We start from the raw sequence: 27,471 nt of genomic DNA, 5'->3' as shown, positions 1-27,471 counted from the left end.
AAACCCTAAGTCAACTTAAATAGGAAATATCTTTCTCTCTCTCTTCCCTCCGATTAGGGTTTCGCCAAATGGGGTGCGGGTGGCCGCCACCTCCCACCTCAATCTCTCCCTCCTCCCTCCCCGCCTCCTTTCCTCATCTCCTCGATATATACCGTTTCCATTCCACTCTTTCTTGAAGGATCTCTGCCCTCCTTATCATTTCTACTTTGATCTCCCCTCATCCATCCTTTCACCCATCTCAATCCGGCAATGTTTCAGGGTGGTGTACAGGCGACGTTTAATTCATATCTGGCGGCTTGGCTTTGCTCCGAAGGCTACGATCCTATCCTTTTCAATCCATTTGACGTTGTCTCTACTTAGTCCAATTTTTCTCTGATTCCTTCCTTCCACCTTCAACCCTCCCGATAAGTTCAGATCCCTTCAACCCTCCCGATAGGTTCAGATCCAACAAGTTTGGAGTTGACCGAGCATCGGCCAAATAAAAGAGAATGGAAACCGATGGGTTTATTTACTGTTTCTAGTTTTTCCTCAGTGGAGTTCTTACTATTCTTTTTTTCCCCTCGGCTAGGTTTCCCTAGTCCGGTTATCTCTACTCCGACTCTTGTTTCTCTAGATCTAGTGGTGGCTTTTGGTTAATAATGTTTTTGTGGTTCATGAGTTTCGCAAGATCAAAATTGTGAGGTTCTGGCGTTAGAACAATTGGGAAGCTAGGCCTATTTAGTTATTGACTCCTTTCGGGAGAGATAACTATCTTTTTTTATATATTCGATTATTTTCTATGATTGGCAATGACCATTTTGAAAAGAAAAAAAACTTACATGAAATTATTATGAAGCACTATTACGTTAGTTTAATTAATTAGTTGGAGTATATAAGTTGAGTACCATATCCAAAATCAAGGTTTTCTTTAACTCATCACACACCTTTGATCATATACACTAGTCATGACCTTTTTGTTTTCTCGGCAAATGTAACTTTCCACATATACTAAAGTTTTACCTTTCGGATTCCACCAAGAAAGTCCTTAAAATCTTTCAAAGTGTATACCTTAATGTCGAACTTCGTTTTCATCTACATTGTTTCTCTAATTTTGATAAGCTCACCTACTTCCTCTACTGCCGTTGTTGCAATATTGAATTATTTCTCACCAACCACAACGACTAAAGGCCAGAGTGTAGCAAAGTATGTAGCTTTCCACATATGTTTCTCCAAATTTTCAAAGCTATTATCAAACCATTAATTTGTATAGTTTCCACTCCAATTTTGGAGCATAACCATACCGCTTTGAGTGTCAGCTTTAATAGGTCCCTTGCTAATGAATGGAGGGATTGGTTCTTAGAGCATCCGCAATGGGAATAATCAAAACTAATAATCAAAATGTGTCACGTCAGTATTTGATTATCCATTTAATTCATAATTAAACTTAACAACCTCTACTCTCACATTGGTTATTTTTGCATCCCTAACCCAAAAAAAAAACCCACAATACAAAATGCACATATGTCCAATCGCAAATAAGTTTCAATCACGTACCCGACCACACCAAATTATTCGTTTCGATGAGAAGATTCAAATGTGGAGTGTTTTTGAGTTATTGAGTTTAGTTATTGAGTTTTGGTTATTAGTAAAAGTTGTTAAGTTTTATTATGGAATGGGTGAAATTTGGTTATTTGTTAAAAGACTTGTAATTTTGCTTATTACAATATGGAGGGTTTTTTTAGTATTATTGTTAAATTTTCTTATCCAAACTCATTTGCTTGTTAGGCCATCCACAGTGGTATAATCAAAAAAAAGATAATCAAAAGTTGACACATCAGCTTTTGATTATTCATTTAAGAGGTTGTTAAGCTTAACAATGTTGAGCTTCACAATGGTCACTTCTAGTCTATAACCAAAATAAGGGTCCACTACAATTTAACTCTCTCTCCCCCTCTGTCACGCCCTCAATTTTAAACATAAATAAATAATCTATTTCAATAAATGATCCTTGCACAATATATATATATATATATATATATATATATATATATATATATATATATATATATATATATAATACCCAAAAGAGAATTTTCAAAAGATTATTTACAAACCAAGTTTTTCAAGTTTAAACATTTACAACATTGACACCACGGCCCGAATTCCATAGCTAGTTAAAAGAGTAAAATTTAGAGGTTACATAATATCTGAAATTAAAAGACTTCAAATAAATTTACAATTTCATCTTTCCAAGAGATCATACAAAAGACGATGAAATCACTTCTCGGCGGCTTTCAAAAGAGATGAGATCAAGCATGCACACCATGCACTTCGAGTCAAGATCTTTGAGATATACCTGAAAATAATAGGTTGAGCTACACTAGCCCAGTAGAAATTTCTGTACTCAAGCTATATGTAAATGCGATGAAACATGCAATAAGAGTTAATGATTTTCAATGAACGATCGAAGGTACAAAAGGCACAATAAACCGACGAACAACGACTACGGAATTCAATACGTCTTATAGATATGCCTAGCCATTTATACATCAATCTAGAGGTAGCCTTAAACACACATCAATCAAAATGACAACGACAATTTTTCAAACCAATTCAAGTCTCCTCAAATGAATGCCACACTTGACTTTCTCATCCTTTACCATTTACCATCAAGCCTCTTTTCATAAAAGAAAACATTCCTTTTTGAATTTCAAAATAATTTTGAGAAATACTCTCGACCTCTACAGGTCAAACTCCGTTGATTCGAGTTTGAATAGCCGGAGTCCGTTGATTCTGCGCACGAATACCGGAAACCGTTGATTCGCTCAAGAATAGTCGGAGGATTTTAATAAAAATCATTTTTCAAAAAAAGACAAGTTCCTTTCTTTTCAAATTTTTAGTAGAGTCAGTTGTTTATCTCTTTCTTTAACGGTCATCATCTCAAGCAGCAAACAGTTCAAGTAACAACGTATACTTCTGACATCAATTTCAACATTCTTCATTTTATGAGAAATTCAACTGTGTTACCACCCCATGCGTGACAGTGAACTCTCTTTCCACCCGGGTTTCCGTCTTACCACACCTTGCGTAACGGGCCCTCTAGAGTCTCTGCATTACCACACCTTGCGTTGCAGGACCCTCAATTCAAAATTCACAACTCACATAAACACATAAGCATTAATAATCCGATACAAGGAGACAACACTTCTCAAGGTCACATGCTTTCATTCATCATCATTCAATGTATTATAAACTCATAAACATGTCATTTTGTATATCATTAAATACCTTAGGTTCACGTTATCCCTCAAAATCTATCACGACGCCTTATGTCACGTACCAAACCTAAAAATGACTCTACAACACATCATCCGCTAGGTTCTAAACGAGAATCTTATAGATTAGGTGCCAAAAGAACCTAGAAATGTCAATAAAACGAAGCACGAGGATACGAGTTACTCTATTCTCATCTAGACCGCTAGGAAAACCCCCATCGACCAACGATGTACCCTACGATATACTTTATAGCCTACGGTACTCAAAAACGCCTCCATAGTACATTTCTCAATTCAACAATCATCACGTCATTTAACAATGCTTAACAAGTCTATATCGATCATTAAGACGTACCACAACACTACTTTAATCAACCGAAAGCATAAAATAATGTACGAGTATCCTAACTATTTAATTCTACACCTTTCTAAGCTACGACGAGGGCCCAAAATGATCAATTGGTCAATGAACCTTTCAAGGTACGAACAATCAAGTTTGAAAGTGATTTGAAGCTATTCAAAAGGTGTTTGAAGTGTTCAAGGTTCAAACGGGCACGAGAAGAAACAAATGAACCAAATCTGTCCGAAACAGAAGAGAGGTATTGATACCCCTGATCGAGGTATCAATACCCGGCCAGAGTCTGGTCCAGAGGAGAGTGGGGTATCGATACCCCTTTCGAGGGTATCAATACCACGAAGTTTTTCTGTAGATTTTCAGCTTTTCAACAACGAAACTCCAACAACAAACAACGAACCAAGCACGATCAAGGCACATAATCAGCCCATAAACACATAGAGAGAGTAAGAAATTCCTACCTTAAGTGATTTGAACAAGACCCAAGCGATTGATCGAAGTCCAAGCGATTTCTAGACTTTCAAAGCTCCAAAATTGACCAAGAACTTCCCTTCAAGCTTGACCCACGAAATTTTGAGCCCGAAAACGCGATTGGAGGGTCGAAGGGTGGTTGATCCTTGAGGTTTTTGAGGTCTTGGAGGAGTTTTGAGTGAGAGGAGAGGAGAGGGAGAAGTTTCGGATGAGAGAGACAGAGAGGGACGGTAGAGAGAGAGAGATGAGGAGATGAAAATTAATCTCCTACAATACATACACTCCCTATATATACTCTCATATCTTTAAATCACACACTCACTCCCTCAAGTTTTAATTTCCTCATTTCAATTTCTAATTCAAATAGCCACAAAATAAGCTATATTCTCCTAATTAGTCAATTAATAAACAATTTAATGATAAAAAAAAAATTACGGGTGTCTACACCCTCTGTTTCCTGCCATTCACTTCCCTCTATTCAATTTTTTTTTTTTGGCAAAAATATATCGATTCCCTCTCGTGATTTTCTTCCCTCCTATTGTGAATTTTTTTTGGGAAAAAAAATAGAAATGTGAAAGAATAGTGCAATACCTTAATCCGGCGATGATGGGTTGAATTGTAGATGATTGAGAGATATGAACTTCACTTTTTGAGGGAAAAAAAGAGAAATAGCTTGTGGGTGAAGTGAAAAAGATAAAGAATATGCGAAGAAGAGAATAAAAAAATACCAATTGAAATACACGTGTATATAAATTTTAGAACTAGTTAACTTATGTGATGTGGAGTCTACAAATTTTGATTATTGAAAAAGGTTGCTAATTTTGATTATACAAAGCCTAAAATTTGATTATTTCTAAGGATGTTGCAAAGTTTGATTATACCATTGTGAGTCATCTTTTGCATCAACATTGTTAACTTTAAAAACAATTGACTTTTGATTATACCACTGTGGATGACCTTACAATGGGGATGCTCTTCGAGATTAGTTGAGATACACATACATAGGACACTCTAAACTACAAAAAAAGGATTGGTACAATTCATGACTCTGGATCCTTAAAACTAAATATGAAAGGTAATAAATGGTCCAAATTCACATCACCTTTCATGTTCAGTTTCATGGATTGAGTCGTGCATTCTAACATTTTTTGTTACAGAAAATAAACAATTTTTCGCAACATCGTAAATTGTGGCGGTTTTTCTTTCCCGGGCTCTTTTTTTTCTTGTCATTGTTCGAGTAACAATTCAAGCCTTGTCTATCAAAAAAATAACACAATTCAAGCCTTGTTCTTTCAAGAATGCTATCTTCCTTTCATCATTTATTTATGTTACTAATTGGTTAGCTAGTCAAACTTTTGCATCATCCTTCTGTTCTGTGTATGTTTGTGACCTTTATTTTGCTTTGATAATCAGGTCATCAGTTGTCTCATCCAATTCCTGGTTTTTTAAATGGGTTTTTAAATATTTAATTCTCATCCAATTCTCTCATTCTCTCACAAAAATAAGGACGTTCTCTAAGGTTTCTGAAATGTCACTTGACATCCGGCCAGTGTCAGTGAAATATCATTAAATTCTCTGATGTTTTTGACAAATGCAGAGATCTCCCTAGACACTTCAGAAACCTTATGGTCCATTCAATTGTCGGGAATGTTGTATGAGAAATTGGTTCCCAAGAAAAGTGAAGTAAGCTGCAGTAAAGAAAAATGAAATTTATTTTTCTATATGTGTTCTGTTGACAATAAATCTTGGAGGAAAACAAGAACTTCTTCTTTTTTTTGGCAATACATATTTTGTAAAAAAGTGTTTCTCAGTGAGAAAGTTGAAGTTGTAGGTCCTACAACTTTCATGATAACTGAACACACAAGAAATTACAGTAAAATTGATTTTTCCGTCGTTTCACATCTTTTCTGTGCAACTAAACGGGGCCTTAGTGAATGTCCTTGGTATTTTCATAAACCTCAGGGGGAGGTTTCAAATTTACTCTTTTTGCAATGTTTCCTATATACGACTAGTATTTGTTTTTTAGCAAAAGCGAATTTTGTACATATATTTGCAATGATTACTGATGTTTCTCCTTTGGTTTACATGTTTAAAAATGCTATTTTACTTTGATTTAATTGATTATTGCATTTTATTTGGAGGTCCCCACTTGTGTGTGAGTGTTCTCTTAAAAGGACTCTTTCTTTATTTATTTGTTTCTTCCATATGATAGACTTATTTTTTATATTGATTGAGCTGATGTGCTTGGTTATCTCGTGAAAATTTTTTTTACCCAACAAAATAAAATTTATTAATCTCTGAAAAGAATACAAAGATTAAAGAGGGCAAGGGCAAATAAAAGCTACCCGTGACACAAGGAGAAGCGTTGGCAAAAAACCAACAAAGAAAAGAAAAAAACTCCTCAAGCACAGCCAACTCCAAAGAAAAAATAACACCCACCGCACATATGAGACCGAAAGAAAAGACTACAAACTGAAACCAGCCACCCAACCCCTATAGCAAAAGGGAGACAAAGCACCCGAAAAACTGCAACAGTAAACTACCTTTGACCAACAACACCAAACAAAAACCCGGCGAGGCAAAACCAGCCAAAGAAGAAGCCGAAAACAAAACCCCTGCAACCGCAGCAAAACACACACAGCAACCTAACAGCATAAAGAGACACAAAAACAGCAAACTAAACCCAACAAAAATAGAAGAACAGAATCAAAACTCCACTAAAATGGAGGCACCTTCCTCCAAATCATCACAGCCATCAACAATGCCATCAAGCTCTATATCCGAAATCTCTCCTACCTCCATCTTAATATATTTTTTAATATTATCTCTCTCTCTCTCTCCTGCCATAATATTTAACGCTCAAAGTAGCGCCTATATCCATAAACTTACAAGCTTGCTTAATTAATAGGGAGTTTCTATTGCAAATGTCATGAGAATAAAGAGAAGAAAAGGGAACCTCCTTATAATTCTTTAACATCTTAGCCTCTTTTAACCCAAACTCGGAGAGAGATTTCTTCTTTTTAATCTTCCTTCTCGATCTATTCAACCTCCTTTCCAATTTTTGAATAGCCATGTGAATGGATCTCTCTCCCGAGATACTAAGCTTTAACACAATTGATATAATGTCCTGTGTATTTGGGCTTTGTCCCAACATTTATTTACTTTTAAAAAAAAAAAAATCTTGGTTGGATTCCCCTCCCCCTCCCCTATTTTGATGTACCATTTGTCAAGATTTTTGAATAAAACTTTTTCTGCCCGATCAAAAATAATAATAATAATCAACTCTGTGAATCCGGAAATCCCAACGTGCAAAATGAATACAGGTTTTTTTTTTTTTTTTTTTTTGCCACACGTTATACATCAGCGAGGGTTAGAGAAGAGTTAGTAAGTTAGTTCACGGTGGATCCAGAGATTGTCCATAACTCTAAACCCACAAACGCCCACGACGGAACTCAAATCCCAGTCTCCCTCATGGGAGGATCAGGAAATACCGAAGAGTTCCTATGGGCAAAATGAGAGCAGAGAACCCAACAGGTTTGAATAGAGGTTCCCTTGTGGCAAAACGAATTAGAGGTTTGAATAGGCCCATTCTTTATCCTTTGACAATCCAAGAGTTCCAATGGGTATCAGAGGAGTAGGCCTTATTCTTTTGATAATTTTTGGTATTTTAATTTTGGTAATGAATGGAGAGAGAAATAGAATAATAATTGGAAAGAGATAGAGAGAGAAATAAAATTAATAATTAAAAAAACAAGATAATAATTGTAAAAAGATATGAAATAATGATTGAAAAATAAAATTAAAACAAAGTAAAATATGAAAACGAAAAAGGCCGTAGTTTTGCAGCTTGAGAGCAGCTTTCGCAGTGACCATTCCCGTGGGCTGAGCCCATGGTTTAGGAAAGCCGATATATGGTCACAACGAAGGGACGAATAAACCTCCCCACACGCGCTTACGCACACTTTTACATGCACATTCCCGTCCCGGCCTTGGAGACGAGAGCCCACGCAAATGTCGAAACCAAAAACTTGGTACTAGAGCACACGCAAATATGTGGTAGAAAATATAAATAATAATTTCTCCGTAGAGACCCAATAAATAGGGATGGCAACGGGACAGATCAGAAGCGGATATTGTAATTTCCGAATCCGAACCCTTCACCCGCCTCCGAATCCACCTCGAACTCCGAACAGATATGTTTTTGGTCCTCCGTCCCCATTCCAAATGGGGAATGGAGATCCAATCGGATATCCAAATTCGAATTTAAAAGAAAACAGATTGAAATTTCCACAACAGATTGGTCCGGTTGGAGTCGAAGATCTCGTGCGAGAGAGAAATTAGTAGATTACAGAATGTAAATAGATCGAGAGATATATATAATAAAAACTGTTCAAATCAAGCATTTTTCAGTCATTTTTTTTGCTAATTTCTCACGAGCACTCTTAAAATTACATTCTGCACATATTGAACGGTTCGGATCATAAAAATTCGATCGAAAACTATGAGATTGAGATTTTGAATGTTTTTTTGGATGTCTCCGGAACCATCTCGTATGTATGTGTGTGTGTATATATATATATTACCCTGGTCGACACTCAACGTTGACGGGGGTGGACAGTGGACCGTGGCGTTGTAGAGTTGGGTGTGTTTTTGTTTTTGTGGTTAGAACCCTAAAAGGTAAAAATAAGAGGTATTTTATAGTCAGGCATTCGGATCGGAGATCGGATTCGGGGCGGATCAGATCGAAGACATACTTACCTCCAAATCCGACCCCATCCTCGAATTTTTTTTTTTTTTAAAAAAAAATGTGAATCCGCTCCGATATTCGAAAAAATCTCCGAATATCCGATCCATTCGAAGCAGATAACAGATTGGATTCGGACGGGTAGGCCGAGATGGCCATCCCTACCAACAAACTCTAATTTCAGTGTGAGGGCCTCCCCTTGTATATGAGTGTATGCAAGGGTTTGTTTGAAACTTATTGAAACGAGAAAAGAAAAGAAAATAATGTTTAAGGGAAAATTTCGCCGTTTATCTGGTTTGAGAGGAAAATTATGAGAAAATGACCGAGCACAGTTTTAGGAATAGTAAACTTTCCGCTGTAATTTTATCACACTTTCAGTCTTCATTATTTTCCTTTATTATCCCTCACATTCCACAAGTTCCAAACAGGGCGTAAGTGTGGACCACTTGAATCATCTTAAATTTGTCTGAAAAAGAAAAAAATAAATAAAAGTTGATGGGGATAGAGCTCAGAGGTGGAGGCCATCACCGTTGGACGCCACCTCCCTTTACGACGCGACCAAATAAAAACATGAATCCCCCACATCGACCCCCTCCCAACAGTCTTGATGCAGTGAACCTCTTATCTTTACTCTCTCTCTCTCTCTCTCTCTCTCTCTCTCTCATATAGTGGCTGTGGTGAGGACATGTCACCACAAATTCTAAAATTCACGGGTACCACATCCCACAAAACAAACAACAGATATCAATGGGAAGCAATAAGAGAGCGCCACATAGGATTTACATTCACATGGCCCTCACCCGTCCCCACACACCCCACAACGTCCCATGCCCAGGTTCTACTAGGTTCCTTTCCTTTCCTTTTCCTTTTTTAATGCAGGATCTCGGGATAGTTTGCGCGCATTGTGGACTAACTTTTACGGTCCCTCCCAAAGTCATTTTACGTGTTTATTCATAAGTGTGAGACGGCTCCAAAGTTGTTGACAAAGAGAATTAAACCTGAAACCTTAAGCCAAAGCCACTTAGCCAACCCATTTTCTTTCCTCATTGGTTAGTATTATTATCTATCATCTTATCTTATCCACTATAAAGTATTTTTCTTTTCTTTAATAAAGCAGGAGGACGAAAATGAAAATAAATGACTATGATTTTTCAAGAAGAGGATCGGTGGGGGGCATCGGATACTTGTGGGTGTTCACGTGGCTACGGAGCTTTCTGTGGACCAAAATTTGCCAGGTAGGCAGAGAGTGAGGTGGAACATAATTTTCTTGCTTCCCATAAATGGCATGTCATAATTATAAAGAATATCCACGGCCGAGGCTAAAGTAGTACCACATGATTATGTGGTATGGGAAATCATTTGCCTCATTGTAACATGATGTAGTTACAATTAATACATCAATAAAAGACCAAGCTGAATGGTAGCCGACATATACCGGCATTCCGATGATTTTCTTCAGGTATTAGATCAAGTGATAAGATCTTGAGAACACGAACGTACAATTCTCGCGTGATTCAATAACTAAACATGCACCGACTCTAGTGAAAGTGTTTCTTAGTGTCAAGGATTTCATTGCATAAAACGATAATACAACTTTTACAATCTGTTATCAAGTCTTAACATTTTTTTCTTTTTTTTTTTTTGCAAGAATAATTGAGGACTAAAGTTCTCTGTTACGAACTCCAAATCTTTATTGTAGAAAACATTTTATCTTCTTCTTTTTTTACAAGATTGATTTAACAACTAGAGTAACGCGTGTATTAGAACAAGATAAAGGCAATGCTGAAAGAAAAGGTCCATTCATGTTGATCCTTATCTGGCCAATATCAAATTGAAAACGATGTTGATCATATATATACTGACTTGATTAAATAAGTGGATGCCAAAAAAATATCTGAGTTACTACTATGTTAACTTGTCATTGCTGTTTCCTCACATGCACAGGAGTACCAAGATTGGGTGTTCGGACAAATAAGTCAAAGTGGCTTATTTTTTGTCCTTATTCAAATTTTTTTCGTATCACTTGACGTATCCTCATTTTTTTGGGGATTATTGCATCTTCATGACGAGAGGAATCTAAAAAATATAAAATTTTGATCAAAATCCAATATTTTTTGAATAAAAACGAAAAAAGTGACTTATTGGCTTATTTTTGTTTTTATGTGGGTTTGTTTGGCTTATTTTTTGCGGAAAAGCCAATGGCTTTTTTAGAAGAACAAGCCCAAGTCTGAAGTGAACAGACCGTTTGGTCCTTTTGAATACAATTTTGTCTGGAGTCGTCGTTTCACGTGCTGACTCCGCATGCATCGAATGGCTCTGGACGCAGTTGGGTCCGGAATTTTGCTTTAGAGTTGCGTGGCTAGCATTTTTCTGTCGTTAAGTTTAACGACTATAGCAGGCAACGTAAGAGATCCGCGTGTATCGAATGGTTCTAGGTGCAATTGGGTCCGGAGTATTGTTTCAAAGTTGCGTGGCTAGCAATTCTCTAGCATTAATCTTTACTTCGATCCATTTCTGTGCAAATAGGCCCAAGTTTTGCTGAACCTATTCACACGTGCCGGCCGAAGAATAAACTTCAATAAATTGACGTATTCAGCTGTTCGCTGCACTGTATAAAGACTTGAGAGAGAGAGAGAGAGAGGGAGGGAGAGAGAGAGAGTTGGAAGGGATGAAGAGGTGCGAACTGTGTAGCAACCCAGCGAGGATATACTGCGAAGCAGATAGAGCGCGTCTGTGCTCCAATTGCGACGACAAGGTTCACTCTGCAAACTTCCTCGTGGCTAAGCACTCGAGGAACCTCCTCTGCCGCGTCTGTCAATCCCAAACCCCGTGGAAAGCCTCGGGAACGAAGCTCGGGCCCACGGTCTCCGTCTGCAGCACATGCTTCGAAAACTCTAGCGGTGAAAAACAGGGGAGAAGAGGAGGTTTGGAGACGGAGGGAAGGCACGAAGGCGATGAGACCGACGTTGAGTTTGGAGGCGAGGAGTGCAGCGATGATGAGGAGGATGGGGAGTTGAGTGGAAGCAGCGAAGATGAGGATGAAGATGGAGGAGATAATCAAGTGGTACCGTGGTCTTTCACTAGCGCGCCGCCGCCTGTAGCGAGTTGTTCAAGTAGTGAAGCGGTGTCCTCGCGTGGTATTTCCTCCGCCGGTGGTGGTACTGGAGGTGTCTCTGCGTTAAAGCGGACGCGTGGAAATGCAGATCTAGACTCTGAAGTGTGTAATCAGTCTCCCTTATCTATCATTATGCATATTCAGGGCTGCAAACAACCTAGCCGAGCCGAGTTGTGAAGTGTTTGAGCTTCGCTTGAGATCAAGACGATCTCGACCTCGGCTGGTTTTAGCATCAAGGTGTTTGAGTTCAATTCGTTTACTAAACGAGCTACAAGCCGAATTTTTGTAAACGAGTCGAGTTACAACTAACTTAAAGCTCAATTTGTTTAGTAGACGAACTTAAAACCATGCTCGAGTTTGATTTGTATACTAACCAACCAAGTAAATAAAGAGTGGAGTCTTGAGCTGCTCCTGAACAAACTCGGTTTGTTTGCGGCCCTAATCATGAAGAATCTCTGTTTCGTTTTGAAAAGCAGATTTTATTTGTATAGGACTCTTTGCGGCCCTAATAATGAAGAATCTCTGTTTCGTTTTGAAAAGCAGATTTTATTTGTATAGGACTCCTTAACCGATTAACTTCTTTGGTTAAAACTAGATACGGTTGTTTGTTTAGTTCGTTCAGTCCTTCCATTTTATGACGTTAAGTTTCTACTTCTGCTTGTCGAACAGGATGAGATTGGATGCATTTCGTTGCGATTCAACCATAACATTGCGTCGATGGCAACAAGCTCCCCAGCATTAGAGAATGATGAAGGAAATGCCTCAGGCTTCTTCAGATCAGTGAAGTCTAAAAGACCTAACGAAGCAATTCGACCAGAAAGAGTCGAAGAGAGGAATGAAGCGGGGTCAAGGTCGATGGCGATGGCCTTAAATTCGCTAAGGGAACTTCAGCAAAACACTATATCCGACATAAACAACACCTCCGGTGTGGTGCTCGGGGTATACAGGCTGAGCAAAGATCCTGCAGTTGTCTGATTTAGTTGCTCCATAAATTAACCTCTAATTTCTCTAAGCCTAAATATTGTTTTAAGTTATTTCCAAGAGTTTTCCAATTCCTGTAAAGGATAAATATGCATGAGGTTGATTACGAATAGTATCATCTTCCTTGCTTAATGAATTCAAGTTCATTTTTTGAGGTGGATAAAGAACTTGGAAATCGCCAATTGTGAGCACGATAGCAAGTCTTCGAGGAGCAAATTATGATTCAACCGGAAGTATATCTTCCTTGTTCACCAGTAATTCCATAGAGATTGACTATAGGAGAATGATAAGTAAGCAATCCTAATCGTAAAGGCAACAAACACGAATAATATTATTACGAATCGCGTTGAAGTATGTTTTTTAACCTTAAAAGATCAGGTTTTATAACAGAATCGAGGAACATACCAAACAGCATAATACAACAAACTACTGAAGGTTGATTGCAGGCTGAATTATAAGTTCAGCATAAAACAAGCAAAAGCTGAGTTTTATGTATCAGAAAGTTGGATAAACTCATCAAAGCACACAACTAGTCCGTTAACACAAGCAGTTCATTTACATGTCATGATCCAGCCCCGACAATAACATCTAATTGACTCAAAGACCACTAAGCTTAATTTCGTAACTCGAATGCCTTCTACAGTTCCTACAGCATCAGAAGAAAAAGCAAAAGCAAATGTCAGGTATTCATTGTTATCAGAAGTAACAGCGCCATGGACTGGACAGGAAAGGTTGGAAAAAAAGAAGAAGCTACAACATGATGCCAACCACGATAGTGTTTCCCCAAGACGAAGAAATTTTAGTGACCTCAAAACGGGTGAACACCAGGAAAAAAGGTATCATACCATACCTGCAGATGTGGAAATCCAGCAGCACCGGCAACAAGTCCAGTTCCAGCTAGGTATCTGCAACTAAAAATGCAACATATTAACAAATCAACTTCAAATGCAGTTAAAGCAACAAAACTGACATTAAACACCATACGCTAAGCTCCAACCCTCACAGCATATCAAATCTTCAACCAAAGTTCTTAAATTAGAAACCAACAAAGTGAGTTTAAAATGTGCATCTAGATGAGAAAACTGAAAAGAATTGAGTAAATTACTTAATAGCCAATGCCTAATGAAACTTTATAACCGTACAATTTCTTGGGTATGTATACTGCTGTACTGTTAACAATTTTCATGTTACATGCCACCTTGGTTGCTCCACAGGGGCTATCAAAACCCAGGAAACCGAAGAACGCGGCACAGAACAACAGGGTTTTGCAGGGCAACCCACTTATTTCTCAGAACTCTTGCAAAAATACTGAACCAATGCAATCTCATCACTCATGAACCCCAGACAAGCATAATTTCCAGTAGGCCAAGAATATCCACAGTGGAATGGCACTTCATTAAGAAATCAATGACACTAAGTATAGACTTGCTCTTACGTTTTCCAAATAAGAATAAACAAAAGACAAATTCGTTCCAAATCTGCGATACAAAAATAATTTCAACTTGCAAAAAAGAACAACTTGGAATTAATCAGAGATACGATCTGCTTCGGAGATCCCTGAACTCGTACGAATACATATTGGTATTTCTAACCACCATGTTGCCTTATCCAAAGTCTAGAGGTCACTTCACTATGCAATTTGCAACAAAAGCAATTATTCCTCATACTCTACTTTTGTGTACTAGAAGGGAAAGAGTCAGTCATTTCTGCACGGGTTCAAGTATATCTGAAGACTGGGGACATATGCACCCCCGATACTTAGAGAGTCCAGAACATAGATGACACTATTAACAGCATTCTTCCCATGGTGCAAAACTAGAATCACTTTTTCTTTCGACTAGCCTACTATTATCAACACAAAAAATCACCAATTAGAATTCTCAATGTAATCTGATATTTTGTATAACTTACATAGGTCATGGGAATAATAGGATACAAGGGACAAGCAATGACCAGCTTTACAACCTCTAAACCAAAGCCAGTCTAAAGGTCAAGCGTATTTCAAGACGAGTTCTTAAGCAATCATATGCTAAAAACTTTTAGATTGGACCATAGTTGTCAAAAGCGCACCTAGGCCCCAGGCAAGGCGAGGCGCACCCTAAGCGCCTTGCCTAGCCCCAGGCGAGGCGACTTGAACAAGGCGCAGGGTAGGTGCACGAAGCGAGAAAAAGCGACCAGGCGAGAGGCGAGAAAAAAGCGCGCTTCTTTTAACTTTGATTCACAACCATTGGATCCAAGATTTAGGTTCAACATATACGTCAGTTGTTCGAAGGAGCAGTGAACTGATCGACTTCTCTGGGTCTCTCTCTCTCTCTCTATATCGAACAACAGTAGCAGGTGATCAATTTCTCTGGGTCTCTCACTTTCAATCGATCGATCAACAGAGGCACTCTCTCCATCGACTCTCTCTCCCTCTCTCTCTGAATCAACAGTTCTCTCCATCAACACTCTCTCTAGTCTCTCCAACGACACTCTCTCTCCTTCTCTCTCATGAATCAACAGCTCTCTCAGTCTCTCACCACTCTCTCTCTCTCTCTCTCTCTCTCTCTCTCTCTCTCTCTCCATATGTATATACTGTTACTCTCACATAACACAACACACTGAAAACAAGTTGATCTCGTTTGTTTAAATTGAACTTGTTTGTTTAATTATTTTCAGAAATAGGAGTAATTATTTTCAAAAGTAATTAATCTAAATATATAGAAACAAGTTCGAATTTTCTGAAAATAATTTCTTTAATGTTTGTAGCTTTATATAAAAAAAATATGTTCTTTAAATTCAAAGAGTGTATTATTACTTGAAATATAAGTGTGTGCTATTTTTCCTATTTTTTTCCGCATAGGTGCGCCTCGCTTCAAAAAGGCGCGCACCTCGCCTTGCGCTTCTCGCCTTAGGCCCAACAGGACTTTGCGCCTCGGTGTGCTTTTCGCCCGTGACAACTATGGATTGGACTCGTATATAGGTATGTGCGCATGAGAACGTGGGCGCACGTGCATCTTTGAAAGGATTCTTGAAGATAGAATCACATCTTTACCACGAGAGATTTAGCTTCTGTCAAAATTCGTGCAAGTTGTTCTAATAACAAGACGACAACTGCTCTACAGAACAAGCATCTTTACCACGAGAGATTCTTGAAGATAGAATCACATCTTTACCACGAGAGATTTAGCTTCCCTCAAAATCCATGCATGTTGTTCTAACTTCTAATAACAAGACGACAACTGCTCTACAGAAAGTATTTATATAAGAATAAGATGCACTTTGCTGCAGTCCTACCTTCCACATTATGAAAGTTAAAAACAAACAACCCCGCAGCCAAAGGCAGAAACGACACCCCTTACAAACTGCAGGTGAATGTTGGAAGTTCCAACTTGAAACATGTCAAAGTTCTTATCTACATCTAACTACTGCGCTTCAGAACAATCTTAGAACCAAAGATCTCTCTACAACTGCTTCAATCTAAATGAAAAATTTCAGTGCAAATCGATTTTCTGAAAGCCTCTTTCTGTCCTTACCTAATTTTCACTTCTTGGTTCATATCACTACAATTTTCCCGCATTCAAGCACTATAGAATTCTAAATCTAGTATTCATAGATAACAATCAATACTACAGCCACAAGGCCCACAACACTGTCTCGGCAACATTCTTCAAGAGTACACAGTATGATCAGGGTACACAATTATTGAGCAAACACATAACACACAAATCAGCCGGTAACTGGTTCTGCTCTCTTGATAATATAGATAGCAAAATGAAAAATCTTTATCAGCAGATAATGCATATTCCACACCTAAGCAACCTCAAGTGGTCAAGCCAAACCGTTGACCTCATCATTATAAATCAAGTTATTGAATACTTCGAATAAATCCCGACATTCGAAACTCCCTATAATACACAGTAAAACCCTAAAATTCCTAATAAGACTCCAAACTCTCTGACTCGACTAGTTACAAACGCTTTTTGATAAGTATTTGTTCGCAACAGGCCATGTAAACCAAAACCAAATTAATAAATACTATTGAGAATGTAAATAATCAAGTTGTTCCTCTCTCTAACAGCTTAAGGTTTCAGATGAATTGTTGGTTATCAATCTAATTTGGTATAAGTGCAGGCAATATCCTGTGTTCGAACCTCACCGCCTACCAAATGATTAAAATTTTAACGTGTTTGGCCCGCTTACGAAGGAGAGTCAGGCTACAAGTGAAGGGGCGTGTTGAGACCCTCTCTCCAACAGCTTAAGCTTTTAGATGAGTTGGTGGTTAATGGTTATCAATCTAATAAATACGAACACATTCCAACTAATTCCCAACAGACAAATTCGTACAATATTAGTAGAATTTAGAACTAATACCTAATCAAAAACATGGAAGTACTCAGAAAACTCAAACTATAAGCAAAGAATCTCAAATATGCTTGATCACGAGACAGAAAACTATCACTATCAACCATAATTCCAACGCGAGCGAAAAGGTTAAAAAAAAAAAAAAAAAACCTAACCTTTCCGGCCGTCAGCGGCATCATGATACTCCATCTCCTCCTCCTCCCTGACCTCCGCCACGGTCTCGACCCCACCCCCATCCTTCTCTTCATCAGGAAACCTAACCACCACGACGGGACACACACAATGCCTCACACAGTAATCACTCACACTCCCAAGCCTCCCATTACTCCCTCTCTTCCTAGCTCCAAACCCTCGGCTCCCCATGATCACCGCGCTCAGTCCCAGCCTCTCCACCTCCAAGCACAGCCTCTCCTTCATGTCATGGTCCTTCACGATATGGATCTTATACGGTATGTGCTCGTCCACCAAGGGCTGGGCCAGATCGGCGGATTTGGTGACGGTGAAGGTGTCGAACTCGTCCTCGAGTTTCTGTTGCGACTCCTGGTCGGTGATGGAGAGGTCGGCGGCGCCCCAGTCGGCGCCGTAGAGGACGGAGGTGGGGCGGACGTGGAGCAGGATGACGGCGTCGCCGGGGCGGAGGTAGTGGTGGACGGCCCACTTGACGGCGAAGGCGGACTCGTCGGAGAGGTCGACGGCGATGCCGATCCGGCGCTGGGCGTTGGCGGTGGGGGTGTCGGATGGGGGGTTGGCGGTGGAGGGAGGGAAGCGCGGGGAGGAGGACTTGACTTTTATGGAGGCGAGCGGCGGCAGGTCGGGTTCCATGGGAAAATTAGGGTTAAAGATTCGGTCACGGTCCGATCGTCCAGTGAGCGTAAGTTGACTGATTTTCTTTGCTTTGCTCGCACTCTCTCTCTCTCTCTCCGTGCCTGAGGAACGAAACGTAAAGAAGGAAAAGAAATGGGACGGCTTTCTCGACTGGTTTTGGGTTTTACTGATAGGTCGACCGGTTGGGCTTGTCTTTGCCTTGCATGGGCTTTTTAAGGATAGGAATAATAGGCAAGGATGAAAATTTTCACGAGCCCATTAGTGCGATGATTATCCTGTGAATTTACGGTAATAATTAATTTATGCAGAATAATTTTTTGATTTTGTTTTTATTTTTATTTTTTTATATTTGTTAGTTTTACGTCAAATTTTTATGTTATATGAGTGAATAAGGACGAGAAAAATCGAAAAAGTAAAAAATTTTAACTTTTATACAAGTATTTTGAAAAATATCCTAAGAAAAGCTTAAAACGACAGCTTTTGGACTTTTTATTGAATATTTTTCAAAATACTTGTTTAAAGTCATAATTTTTTACTTTTCCGATTCCTCTCGTCTTTACTCGCTCATATCACATAAAAATTTGGCGTAAAACTAACAAACGCCAAAAAAAAAAAAATTTGAATAAGGACAAAACCAAAAAATTATCCTACATAAAAGTTAATCACTAGCTTGAACAAAGTCGTGCCTCTTTTTCATCGCACATTGTGGTGGAGTCTATACACTTTTAATTTGAACCTCATCATAATGTGTGGTAGAAAAAGAGAACGAGGCACCACGTGGTGGTGTTCCAGAGCGCGAAATAGTTTTTCCATTAGTACTATGTGTGGATGGCTTTGGAAAGATTACTCGATGCCCTTGGAGTATCGCCGCGTGGTCTAGGCCGTACTCCCTGATTACACACATGTGAGATTCCATAGTGTTAGTCTAGAATTTTAAATCAATGTGAAGAAGAAGTCTTAGACACCACGTGCATGGCGGTGCTAGACGAAATTTTCCTGATTTTACCAAAAGAACTATTTTTGGACTTTCACAATGATAGAAAAATCCAAAGCCCATGAGAGCATCTCCAACCAAATTCTTGAGAAAAAATTCATTTTTAAGAATTCAAATAGCATATTTAACTCAAAAAGTGATTTTGAAGAATAGAACTGTTTATATCCATTCTTCTTTTTTTCAAAGTTTTATCCATTTCTTTTCAAACCTCAACTTTCTCTCCAAAATTGCCGATTTAAAAAAAACTCTCCATAATTTTAAATCTTAACCTTCTTTACAAATAATTAAATAGATTGAGAAAGAGAAAGGAAAAAAAAAAAAGAGGAGAAAAGACAACGTATATAAGGTTAATGAGGACTATCCGTATTTAAAAATTTCTGTTGTGATGTCTTCATATTTTGTTAGTTGACTTAACGGTCAACTAACTGTCCACTAATGGATGGGGTTAATTAAAATGGAAAAACAAACCTCACGAAGGTGAGAATCACTTCTCATTAGGTGGAGGGGGATTTTATACATAATGCAAACCTCAGTGTCTGTGAACAAAATTTGCTAGGGGATAGGGGTGGCCGCCACCTCCCCCCTCCTCCTCCTCTCCTCTCCTCGATATCGCCTTGGTTCTACTCTTCCATGAAGGATCTCTACCCTCCTTAACATTCCTTATATACCTCTCCCCCCTCCATCCATTCACCCATCTCCAGCGGTGTACAGGCAGTGTTAACTCAGATCTGGTGGCCCGATTTTGCTCTGGAGGCTACGATTCTATGTTCTTTAATTCATTTGACGATGTCTCTACTCGGTCCAGTTTGCCTCTGGTTCCTTCCTTCCACCTTCAATAGTCCCGGTAGGTGCAGATTCGGTGAGTTTGGGATTGATGGAGCGTCGGCCAAATAAAAGAGAAAGGAAGCCGGTGAATTAGTTTACTGTTTTTCAATTTTTATCCTCTATGTAGTTGCTTCCCCCTATTTACTGTTTATTTTCCCTTGGTTAGACCTCCTATTGGTTATTGACTCCTTCTGGGAGTAATAATTTTCTTTAATGTATTCGGTTATTTCGTATGATTGGAAATGAAACATCTACCATTTCGAGAAAAACAAAACAAAAAAACAAAATTTACCCAACCAGATATGTTTATGGTTCATGGCCTAATGTTTGACCAAGTTTGTGTTAGGAAAACCTTGATTCTTAATCAAGCTATATGCATGTAAAGGTGAAGAACGCAAGATGGCACAGAGAGAGAACATCAGATTCATTAGTGGATCTTCATCAACTTAATTGAAAAAGGATTTTTCGGCATGTCAGGTGGACGTGCCGGAGTGGTTATCGGGCATGACTAGAAATCATGTGGGCTTTGCCCGCGCAGGTTCGAATCCTGCCGTTCACGTTTTTTCTCTTTTGTCATGTGTGTTGTTTTGATCCTTCGTCCAAATTCACGACTCCATTGGTAAACTTATTTGCTGACAGTACTCTCAGTCAATAAGGAAAATATATTTAGGTTTGAGAGAAACTACGTATTCACGGCTCCTCGCAATCTCAACCGTCCAAAAGTGTTTTGGATGGCCGAGATTGAGCGCCATAAATCTTATTCATGGCTGAATAAGATTTTCTCTTTAAGTTTTTTAATATATTGAAGAATTTTTGGACTTGTAAATACTTTAATCATCTAAAAGGATGCGCTGTAATTATTAACTTGTGGATGATCCCATTAAAAATGTTACGTCAAGACCTTAACTTGTGGATGATCCCGTTAAAAATTTTACGTCAAGACCGTCGATGGTTTGTCCAGTGAAAATCTTTATCCTATGTGGTAATTGTCTACCATATAGGACTCGGTAAACATGAAAATTATGGTTCAAAACTTACATTTTTCCCAGCTAAAGTCTTGACCACTACCACATCTTTACGCAATAAAAATACTTTTGAAAACTTTACAATACACCTGATTCTAGCTACACGTAATGTGTGATGTTAATTTCCACAACCCTTAACATTGTTAACCTCACCGTTGCGCTGCTAGCGGAGTATTTAAGACTATGGGGCTATATATACTGTGGCAGACTAATTAAAGAAAAAGGAAAAATGTAATGAAGTAGTTAACAGAAAAGCTGATAATGATCATGAGTACGTTGGTGATGATCACTGAGCAACCAATAGAAACAGGTAGAGTTCAAAAAGCTTCCCACATCTCTCTCTCTCTCTCTCTCTCTCTCTCTCTCTCTCTCTCTCTCTCTCTCTCTCTCTCTCTCTCCTGAGATACAAAAACAAACTAGCAGTCTATATTGATCAAAGAAGCAGTACTGAATACTGATCATGTTGCCTCCTCGCTGAGAACACCTCCTGTGGCTGTGGCTGTGGCTGTGGCTGTGGTAGTAGAAATTAGCAGCAGCCGCTTGCTGTTTATTGAGCAGATATATAGCTAGGGATCCCACTCTCATCTTTCACACTACTTCTTTTAAGGCAGGTTATATAAATATGCTATTAACAAACAAGTTCTCTGTATGTTTTTCTGTCATTATCACGTTTTTAAGAAGCAGTACTCCAAAACTTGATTTTTTTAAAAAAAACAAAAACAAAAAAAACAGCACTACCATACCTAATAATTAAAATTTACACGTGCTTTGCCTAATTATGAAAGAGAGCTTGTCTACACGTGAGGGGCCGGATGTGTTGAGAATACAAATAATAAAGTTTTTCCACTCTCTGACAATTTATAAAGAAGGCAATTGATAGAGCGAGCTAAGGGTTTTTATGGTTTTAGAAAAAAAACCTACTCTCTAACATGAATACTACCAGTTCTAATTCCAAAGATCTTTCTCCCTTCACATTTTAGTTCCTAAATTTCAGCCATGCATGCATGTGCATTTTTTGCCCCTCAAAGAGACAGAGTAGCAAACAATAAATAATGATTTAAAATTGGCATAATATTAAATAGTGTTTGTAACTTTGTGGCTTAATGACGACACTATAATCTATAAGTAATCACTAATGCACAGTGACTGACCAAAAAATTTGACATAGCAAGGGCACTAATTATTTGTGACCGTAAAATATGAGTTGCGCGCAATTAAGCATAGTCACACCAAATAATCTTTGCATTTGTTATAAAGTAACAATGTTAAAGTATATATAATTTTTAATAACTAGTTACTTCGACGAGCTTGTGCAGCTTGACTATATGCATTTACAAAAAAATTATCACATGTTTATCGTCTATATATTTTCCTATTAATAACTGTATCAGTGTAATTTCGGGGACCAAAAGTATACATGTGCAATGTGCAGGTTCACATCTAGTCCTACAAAGATAATTGGAGATTGTTGTTTTGTACAGAGTAAATTCTTAGCCTTCCTTGTAAAAAATCAGTTCTATCAGACACCGATAAGTGCTTGATTATTCATTCATAATTTGCAGTCCTAAATTCTCAATTGAAAGTTGAACAAATGAATTAAGCACTTTTGTGGTATCCGTTGAGGTACATAATATTTTTTCAAACAAGTCACATTATTCTCTAAATAATGAACAACTGGGATCATTTACATGAACCCGAGCTCAATACAAGAGTTTGATACGTACGAAATAGTTGGTGAAAATGAGTGGGGTCACGTCCCCTCATTGGCCTACCTAATTAATCTCTTTTTATGCAAAAATGCTAAGAACACATCCAAGTGTACATCCATTAAATTTGTACATCTTCTCTCATAAGTGATTGTGGAACGCATTAAGTAATGTTATGGGTTCTATCATCACTTGTGAAAGAGATATAAAAAATGACATAAACTTTGATGTATCCCTAGCATTCCTCCTTTTTCTTTTTCTTTTTTGAATAATTAAGAATTCCATTTGAAAGAGCAAGGCAGCAAGCAGAAAAATGTAATGGCCGGAAGGCAAAAATATCATGACCAAATTTCAAGATCTCAGAAGCCGAGTGAAATTAAATCCACTGACTACTGACACAGCCGCAGAGAGAGAGAGAGAGAGAGAGAGAGAGAGAGAGAGAGAGAGAGAGATGCCAATTGGCAGAAGTCAGAAAATGTATTGCACCAATTGGGGAGTACTGACGATAGTAAACAACAAAAGGGGCAATGAAAAAGTTGTATTTCGGCTCCCCGATCACATGCATAACCCCACAAATGTGAAAAGACAAAAAACAAACAATGAAAACAGTACCCGTCCATCTGCTGCTAGTAAGAAAGCTTGAGAGACAAATCAACGGAATTAGAGGCACCAAATCGGGCAGTAGAATCATTTCTTGTAGCCAAAAAAGAATCCCCTTGATCACCACCATCCACTCCTCTTCTAACTGCAACTGAATCTTCTTCTGGTGGTAATAATAACCCGAATTCCACAGCCTTGCAACAAGTGCTAGTAGCTCCTCTGCACCCACTTTTCTCAGCCGGGAAAAACTCATACTCCATTAACACACTTCCATGGCCACCCCCTGAACTAATTCCCTTCCTATGAACTGCCAAAACCTCTGTTTCCTGAAAAATACGTACCCATGACAAACACAACCCATCAAAACCTTTCAAAACAACTAAAAAAGAAAAAAAAAACGAGAAAAACACTGGATGGTTCATAATTTGAATGGAAAACGAGGCTCGGTTTGACTTGATGTGGAATTGTGAATTTCAAATCAACGTGGTTGCGTTTGAATGTGTAATGGGCATATGTCAAAAGCTAGGTTTGATAATTTACATTTGAACTTCAGGTCTTCAATAATGAGTTTGAAGGCTTTATTATGGTGAACTTTGATATGCTATAGATTCAAAATACATGATGATCCTAAGTAGAGCCGGCCCTGAGCTAAAGCCAAAGAAACTGCCCACTTTAGGCTAAAAAAAAATCATATTTTAGGAGCCCCTCCTATTTTGGTACCTTTTGAAGTAGTCTAGCAAAGGAGGCTCAAACTTTAATTTTCTCTTTAGGCCCTTAAAAAGTCAGGGCCGACTCTGATCATTTCAATAACGTTAACCATCTTTCACTTAATTATAGTTTCACAAATCACCCATTAAGCTTCTTATACTATAAGAAGATAAGAGAAAAGTTATATGCTAAATTCCTTCATTAAGTTAACCCCAAGGGAGGGAGCCTTATTAGTTAGTTAGTTTCTTCAATAATTAAGCTATAAAATTGGTGTACCCTTGTTCAAGGCTTCACCTGATCCAGTTTTTCCTTGTTCCCGAGATTAAATCCCAGGAATCTACAGCCCGCATACTTGTCCCTCATTCCATTGAAACCTAAGTTTTCTCCATCCACGATGCGCTTCTTCTAAAACAGAAAAATTAACAGTATTAATCCCCAAAAATCAAAACTAGAACAAACTCTAAGAACTGTACCTTAGTCTATGAAAAGATAAATGGCATTACCTTGTGGCAGAGATCGCATTGACCGTTGTAGCAATTCACGTTTGGCATTGAAGAGAGCTCATTCGAGGTCTCACGAGCCACATTTCCAGCCCCAAAACCCGAATTAGAGTTCCCGAACCCATATGGTTCCACCTGAAGCTGACCCGGACCCACCTGTCCAGAGAACCCGTCTTTTCCAAGCTTTGGAAGCAAGAAACCCTGGTTCACACCCACGCCGTCGCCATAGCTGCTAACAAACGACGTCGGGTCAGGGAATGAAGCAGGAACGAAGTAGTGGTTATTCGTATGGGGATTGATATTGTGAGGTTGAAGTAGTAGTGGGTTGTGGTGGGTCGATATCTTCTTCCACCTCTCTTGCAATCTCAGCCGTTCGAGCTGGGCCACGCCCATGCCTCTCTGGGGCTGTTTCTTCTTCTCATTTGATTTAGGCTTTCTCCTTCCACTATGTTTCCCATTTTCAGGCCTCGAGTACTCATCGTCCAACCCTCCAACCGCGTCGTCTGGGCAAACAGAAACTGAGGTAGCCATTCAAATCCAGAGAGAGAGAGAGAGAGAGAGAGATTGGAGTTTAGGGAGAAGGGATATGATTTATGTGGGGAGAACAGGACAGAAATGCGGAAGGACATGGGACTATGCCTGTGCTTCTTGTGTTTGATTCCAGTTAAACATATGATATCCACTCTGTATTTTGGTAGTACAGTAGTACATAACTAACTGATTGCTATTTTCACATCCATCATAACATCTCCTAGAGAAATAACCATTTTTGTGGTTACAAGTTGACACTATGGCAAAGCCAGCTTTATATTCAAGGTTTTAATTAATACCCGCAGTATAATACTATGTACGTATCGGTTTATACATAATGGTATCTGAGCTTTTCGTTATATATCATTATACGCTGGAATTTATAATTGTGAGATGAAAAATCGCATGCATTTTAAAAGTTGATGACCAACGTACCCTATTTATGTTTGACACCTTCAATAGTATTACACCGTGATCGTTATGGATACGCGTCTTGATACTATTTAGAACCTTGATTGTACTACTTCCGTCCTAATTCGTTTGTTGAATTATCAAAATACGTGTAATTCAAAAATATACTTATATCTTACATTTTATAATATTTTTTTTATGATTTTGAAGATTTTGTATAATAAAACTAATTGAGATCTATCAAACAAGATTCATACTGCATATTAAAAACATTATGAAGTAAAAATTATAGTCAATTGTTTGAGAGGTTAAACGTTCTCAAAAAGTCAAAAATGGAACAAACAAACTGGAACGGAATGAGGCTCCGTTCCAGAACACCTTCTTAAAAAATAAGTACTTATTTCACATTTTCAAACTCAAAAATAATATAAATGAAAAATTATTTTTCAATTTTTTTTTCACCGTATAAAATATCTCAATAAGATCTATCAAACAAGATCCATATTGATAGGAAAATTATTTACGTAAACACATGATTTTTGAGCTTGAAATTGCCTTTTTAAAAAATAAGTACTTATTTCCGTTTCCGGAACGGGCCTGAGTATTACGCTTGAAAAGAATTGAACATTTTCCTCTCATCCTCCCGCTAGCGTTACATGGTTTTCAACGCGTCTATACCACCTTAAGTCCATGTCGCGGGTGAGGGCCCAAAACCACAACCTTAAACCGAGCTAGGTTGCTGCTGGTCCGTCAGGAAGGTGCCAAAATAAGCAAGCAGGAGGTATTGTGGCCCACTGTCAGTTGTAGCAAATTATATTAGCAACAAATCATTAGATTAGAAGATTCTTATTGATTAATCAACAACTGATTTCAAGCTTATAGCAAGCTCTCATCATAAGCTTGCTGTGTTGCTCTCATGAGAGGCCAGTCTTCTTAATTTGTAAGGATGGATTGAGAAATCTGTGGGGCGCTCCGTCCTACAGGGATTATAGTGCGGTACATGGGTTGTCGATCTCGGTAATGAACGGTAATTTTAATTTGGACCGTTGTTTGATGAAATTAACGGATGTATGCCACTCTGTAATCCTTGGAGCGTCCTACAGGATCCCGGGTCAAGTAAGGATACGTCAATCTACCGCAATCATATGAAGTGAGATTTGGTCGTTAAATGTATTATTCTGCTTTGATATCAACTACACTTCCTAGCTATAATGAATGAGGTCAATGTATTTGGTCGTTGAATGAGGTGCTTGACCTTTGGTGCACATTCCTGGGCCCACTGTCGTGGTGTCACTTTTTAGTGGTGAGGCTCTTAGGTCTGCGTCAGTTGAGCTGGCTCTCACATCGGTAATTTGGGTATTGTTTGTTTGTGTTTAAAGGGTCTATTATGTCTCTTCTTAGTCAACAATTGTCTAAGGGAGTTGATATGTGGAATTATCCTCTTACCCTTCTAAAAAAAAGGTCAAACTAACAACATTGTTATGCCAGCTGGAATTGGTGCATAGCCAAACCGCATGATCAACCAAAAGCTTGTCGATTCTCCAATCTCTTCTGGAAGAGAGGGAGTGTGTGTGTGTGTATGGCTGGTAGTGGTGTATAGCGAATGAAAAACTCCCATGCAAGAGTTTATGGCTGGTATTGACTACTTTTTCCATGCATCTCCATTTTGAACCCATTTAAATTGGGTGTGTCGGGTCACATGTGCTCAATGATTGGCAGCGGAATTAAGATTATTATGCCCTATCCCGATAATGCCAAAAGACTAGGGTGATACCGGTCCGGTTTCAACCGGTTTGGATGTATTTTTTGGTCGAAACTGGTTATCCGGTTTGAGATTTTTAGAAACCGGAATCGGTTGAGATAAACCGGTCCGGTTTCGACCGGCTCAACCGGTTTCGGTTCGATTTATCCGATTTTCATGCATGGGTATATTTTTGGCTCAACACATCAAAAAATTCACAATTCAACCCATAAAATTTCAACCAAAATCTATAATTCAACCCTCTTTTTTTTGGCCCAACAAAAAAGAATCAATTTTGAGCCCAATACATGAAAAAAAATACCCATAAAAACATAATTAAG

General features: G+C 38.5%; 3 protein-coding genes and 1 non-coding gene across 7 annotated transcripts; 2 read left to right on the top strand and 2 right to left on the bottom strand.

Moving 5' to 3' along the window:
* The first annotated feature begins 11,412 nt into the window (after positions 1-11,412).
* On the top strand, positions 11,413-13,087 carry LOC131331450 (zinc finger protein CONSTANS-LIKE 4-like). The gene is made up of 2 exons (XM_058365392.1): positions 11,413-12,041; positions 12,609-13,087. Exons 1-2 carry the CDS (start codon positions 11,493-11,495, stop codon positions 12,912-12,914), a joined length of 855 nt encoding a protein of 284 aa, XP_058221375.1. The 5' UTR covers positions 11,413-11,492; the 3' UTR covers positions 12,915-13,087.
* Positions 13,088-13,227: 140 nt separating this feature from the next.
* Positions 13,228-18,267, bottom strand: LOC131331451 (universal stress protein PHOS32-like). 4 transcript variants are annotated; one of them, XM_058365394.1, is made up of 3 exons: positions 17,420-18,267; positions 13,771-13,825; positions 13,228-13,566 (listed from the first exon to the last, which is right to left on the bottom strand). In XM_058365394.1, exons 1-2 carry the CDS (start codon positions 18,084-18,086, stop codon positions 13,818-13,820), a joined length of 675 nt encoding a protein of 224 aa, XP_058221377.1. In that variant the 5' UTR covers positions 18,087-18,267; the 3' UTR covers positions 13,228-13,566; positions 13,771-13,817. The 4 variants fall into 4 exon arrangements, with proteins under 4 accessions (XP_058221377.1, XP_058221378.1, XP_058221376.1 ...); XM_058365395.1 differs by having other exon boundaries at positions 13,766-13,825; positions 17,420-18,226; XM_058365393.1 differs by having other exon boundaries at positions 13,766-13,831; positions 17,420-18,223.
* A 2,118-nt stretch (positions 18,268-20,385) lies between these two features.
* TRNAS-AGA (transfer RNA serine (anticodon AGA)) lies at positions 20,386-20,467 on the top strand. The gene has a single exon. It is a non-coding gene; the product is annotated as a tRNA-Ser (tRNA).
* Positions 20,468-23,265: 2,798 nt separating this feature from the next.
* On the bottom strand, positions 23,266-25,004 carry LOC131328729 (uncharacterized). The gene is made up of 3 exons (XM_058361634.1): positions 24,451-25,004; positions 24,242-24,352; positions 23,266-23,565 (listed from the first exon to the last, which is right to left on the bottom strand). The coding sequence occupies exons 1-3, from the start codon at positions 24,976-24,978 to the stop codon at positions 23,266-23,268; spliced, it is 939 nt and encodes a 312-aa protein (XP_058217617.1). The 5' UTR covers positions 24,979-25,004.
* Positions 25,005-27,471: the final 2,467 nt, after the last annotated feature.

The sequence above is a fragment of the Rhododendron vialii genome, chromosome 6a (assembly GCF_030253575.1).
Source record: "Rhododendron vialii isolate Sample 1 chromosome 6a, ASM3025357v1".
In the NCBI taxonomy this organism is placed as follows: domain Eukaryota; kingdom Viridiplantae; phylum Streptophyta; class Magnoliopsida; order Ericales; family Ericaceae; genus Rhododendron; species Rhododendron vialii.
Note: the sequence above shows the minus strand (reverse complement) of the source record. Positions and strands in the feature narration are given on the sequence as shown.

Bases quoted from the DNA above. Each gene is read 5' to 3' on its own strand.
- LOC131331451 (XM_058365393.1), bottom strand. From the start codon at position 18,086: ATGGAACCCGACCTGCCGCCGCTCGCCTCCATAAAAGTCAAGTCCTCC.
- LOC131331450 (XM_058365392.1), top strand. From the start codon at position 11,493: ATGAAGAGGTGCGAACTGTGTAGCAACCCAGCGAGGATATACTGCGAA. The intron at 12,042-12,608 runs GTGTGTAATCAG...CTTGTCGAACAG, and splicing joins ATGCAGATCTAGACTCTGAA to GATGAGATTGGATGCATTTC.
- LOC131328729 (XM_058361634.1), bottom strand. From the start codon at position 24,978: ATGGCTACCTCAGTTTCTGTTTGCCCAGACGACGCGGTTGGAGGGTTG. The intron at 24,353-24,450 runs GTAATGCCATTT...TTTCTGTTTTAG, and splicing joins AATGCGATCTCTGCCACAAG to AAGAAGCGCATCGTGGATGG. The intron at 23,566-24,241 runs GTGAAGCCTTGA...CGTATTTTTCAG, and splicing joins ACAAGGAAAAACTGGATCAG to GAAACAGAGGTTTTGGCAGT.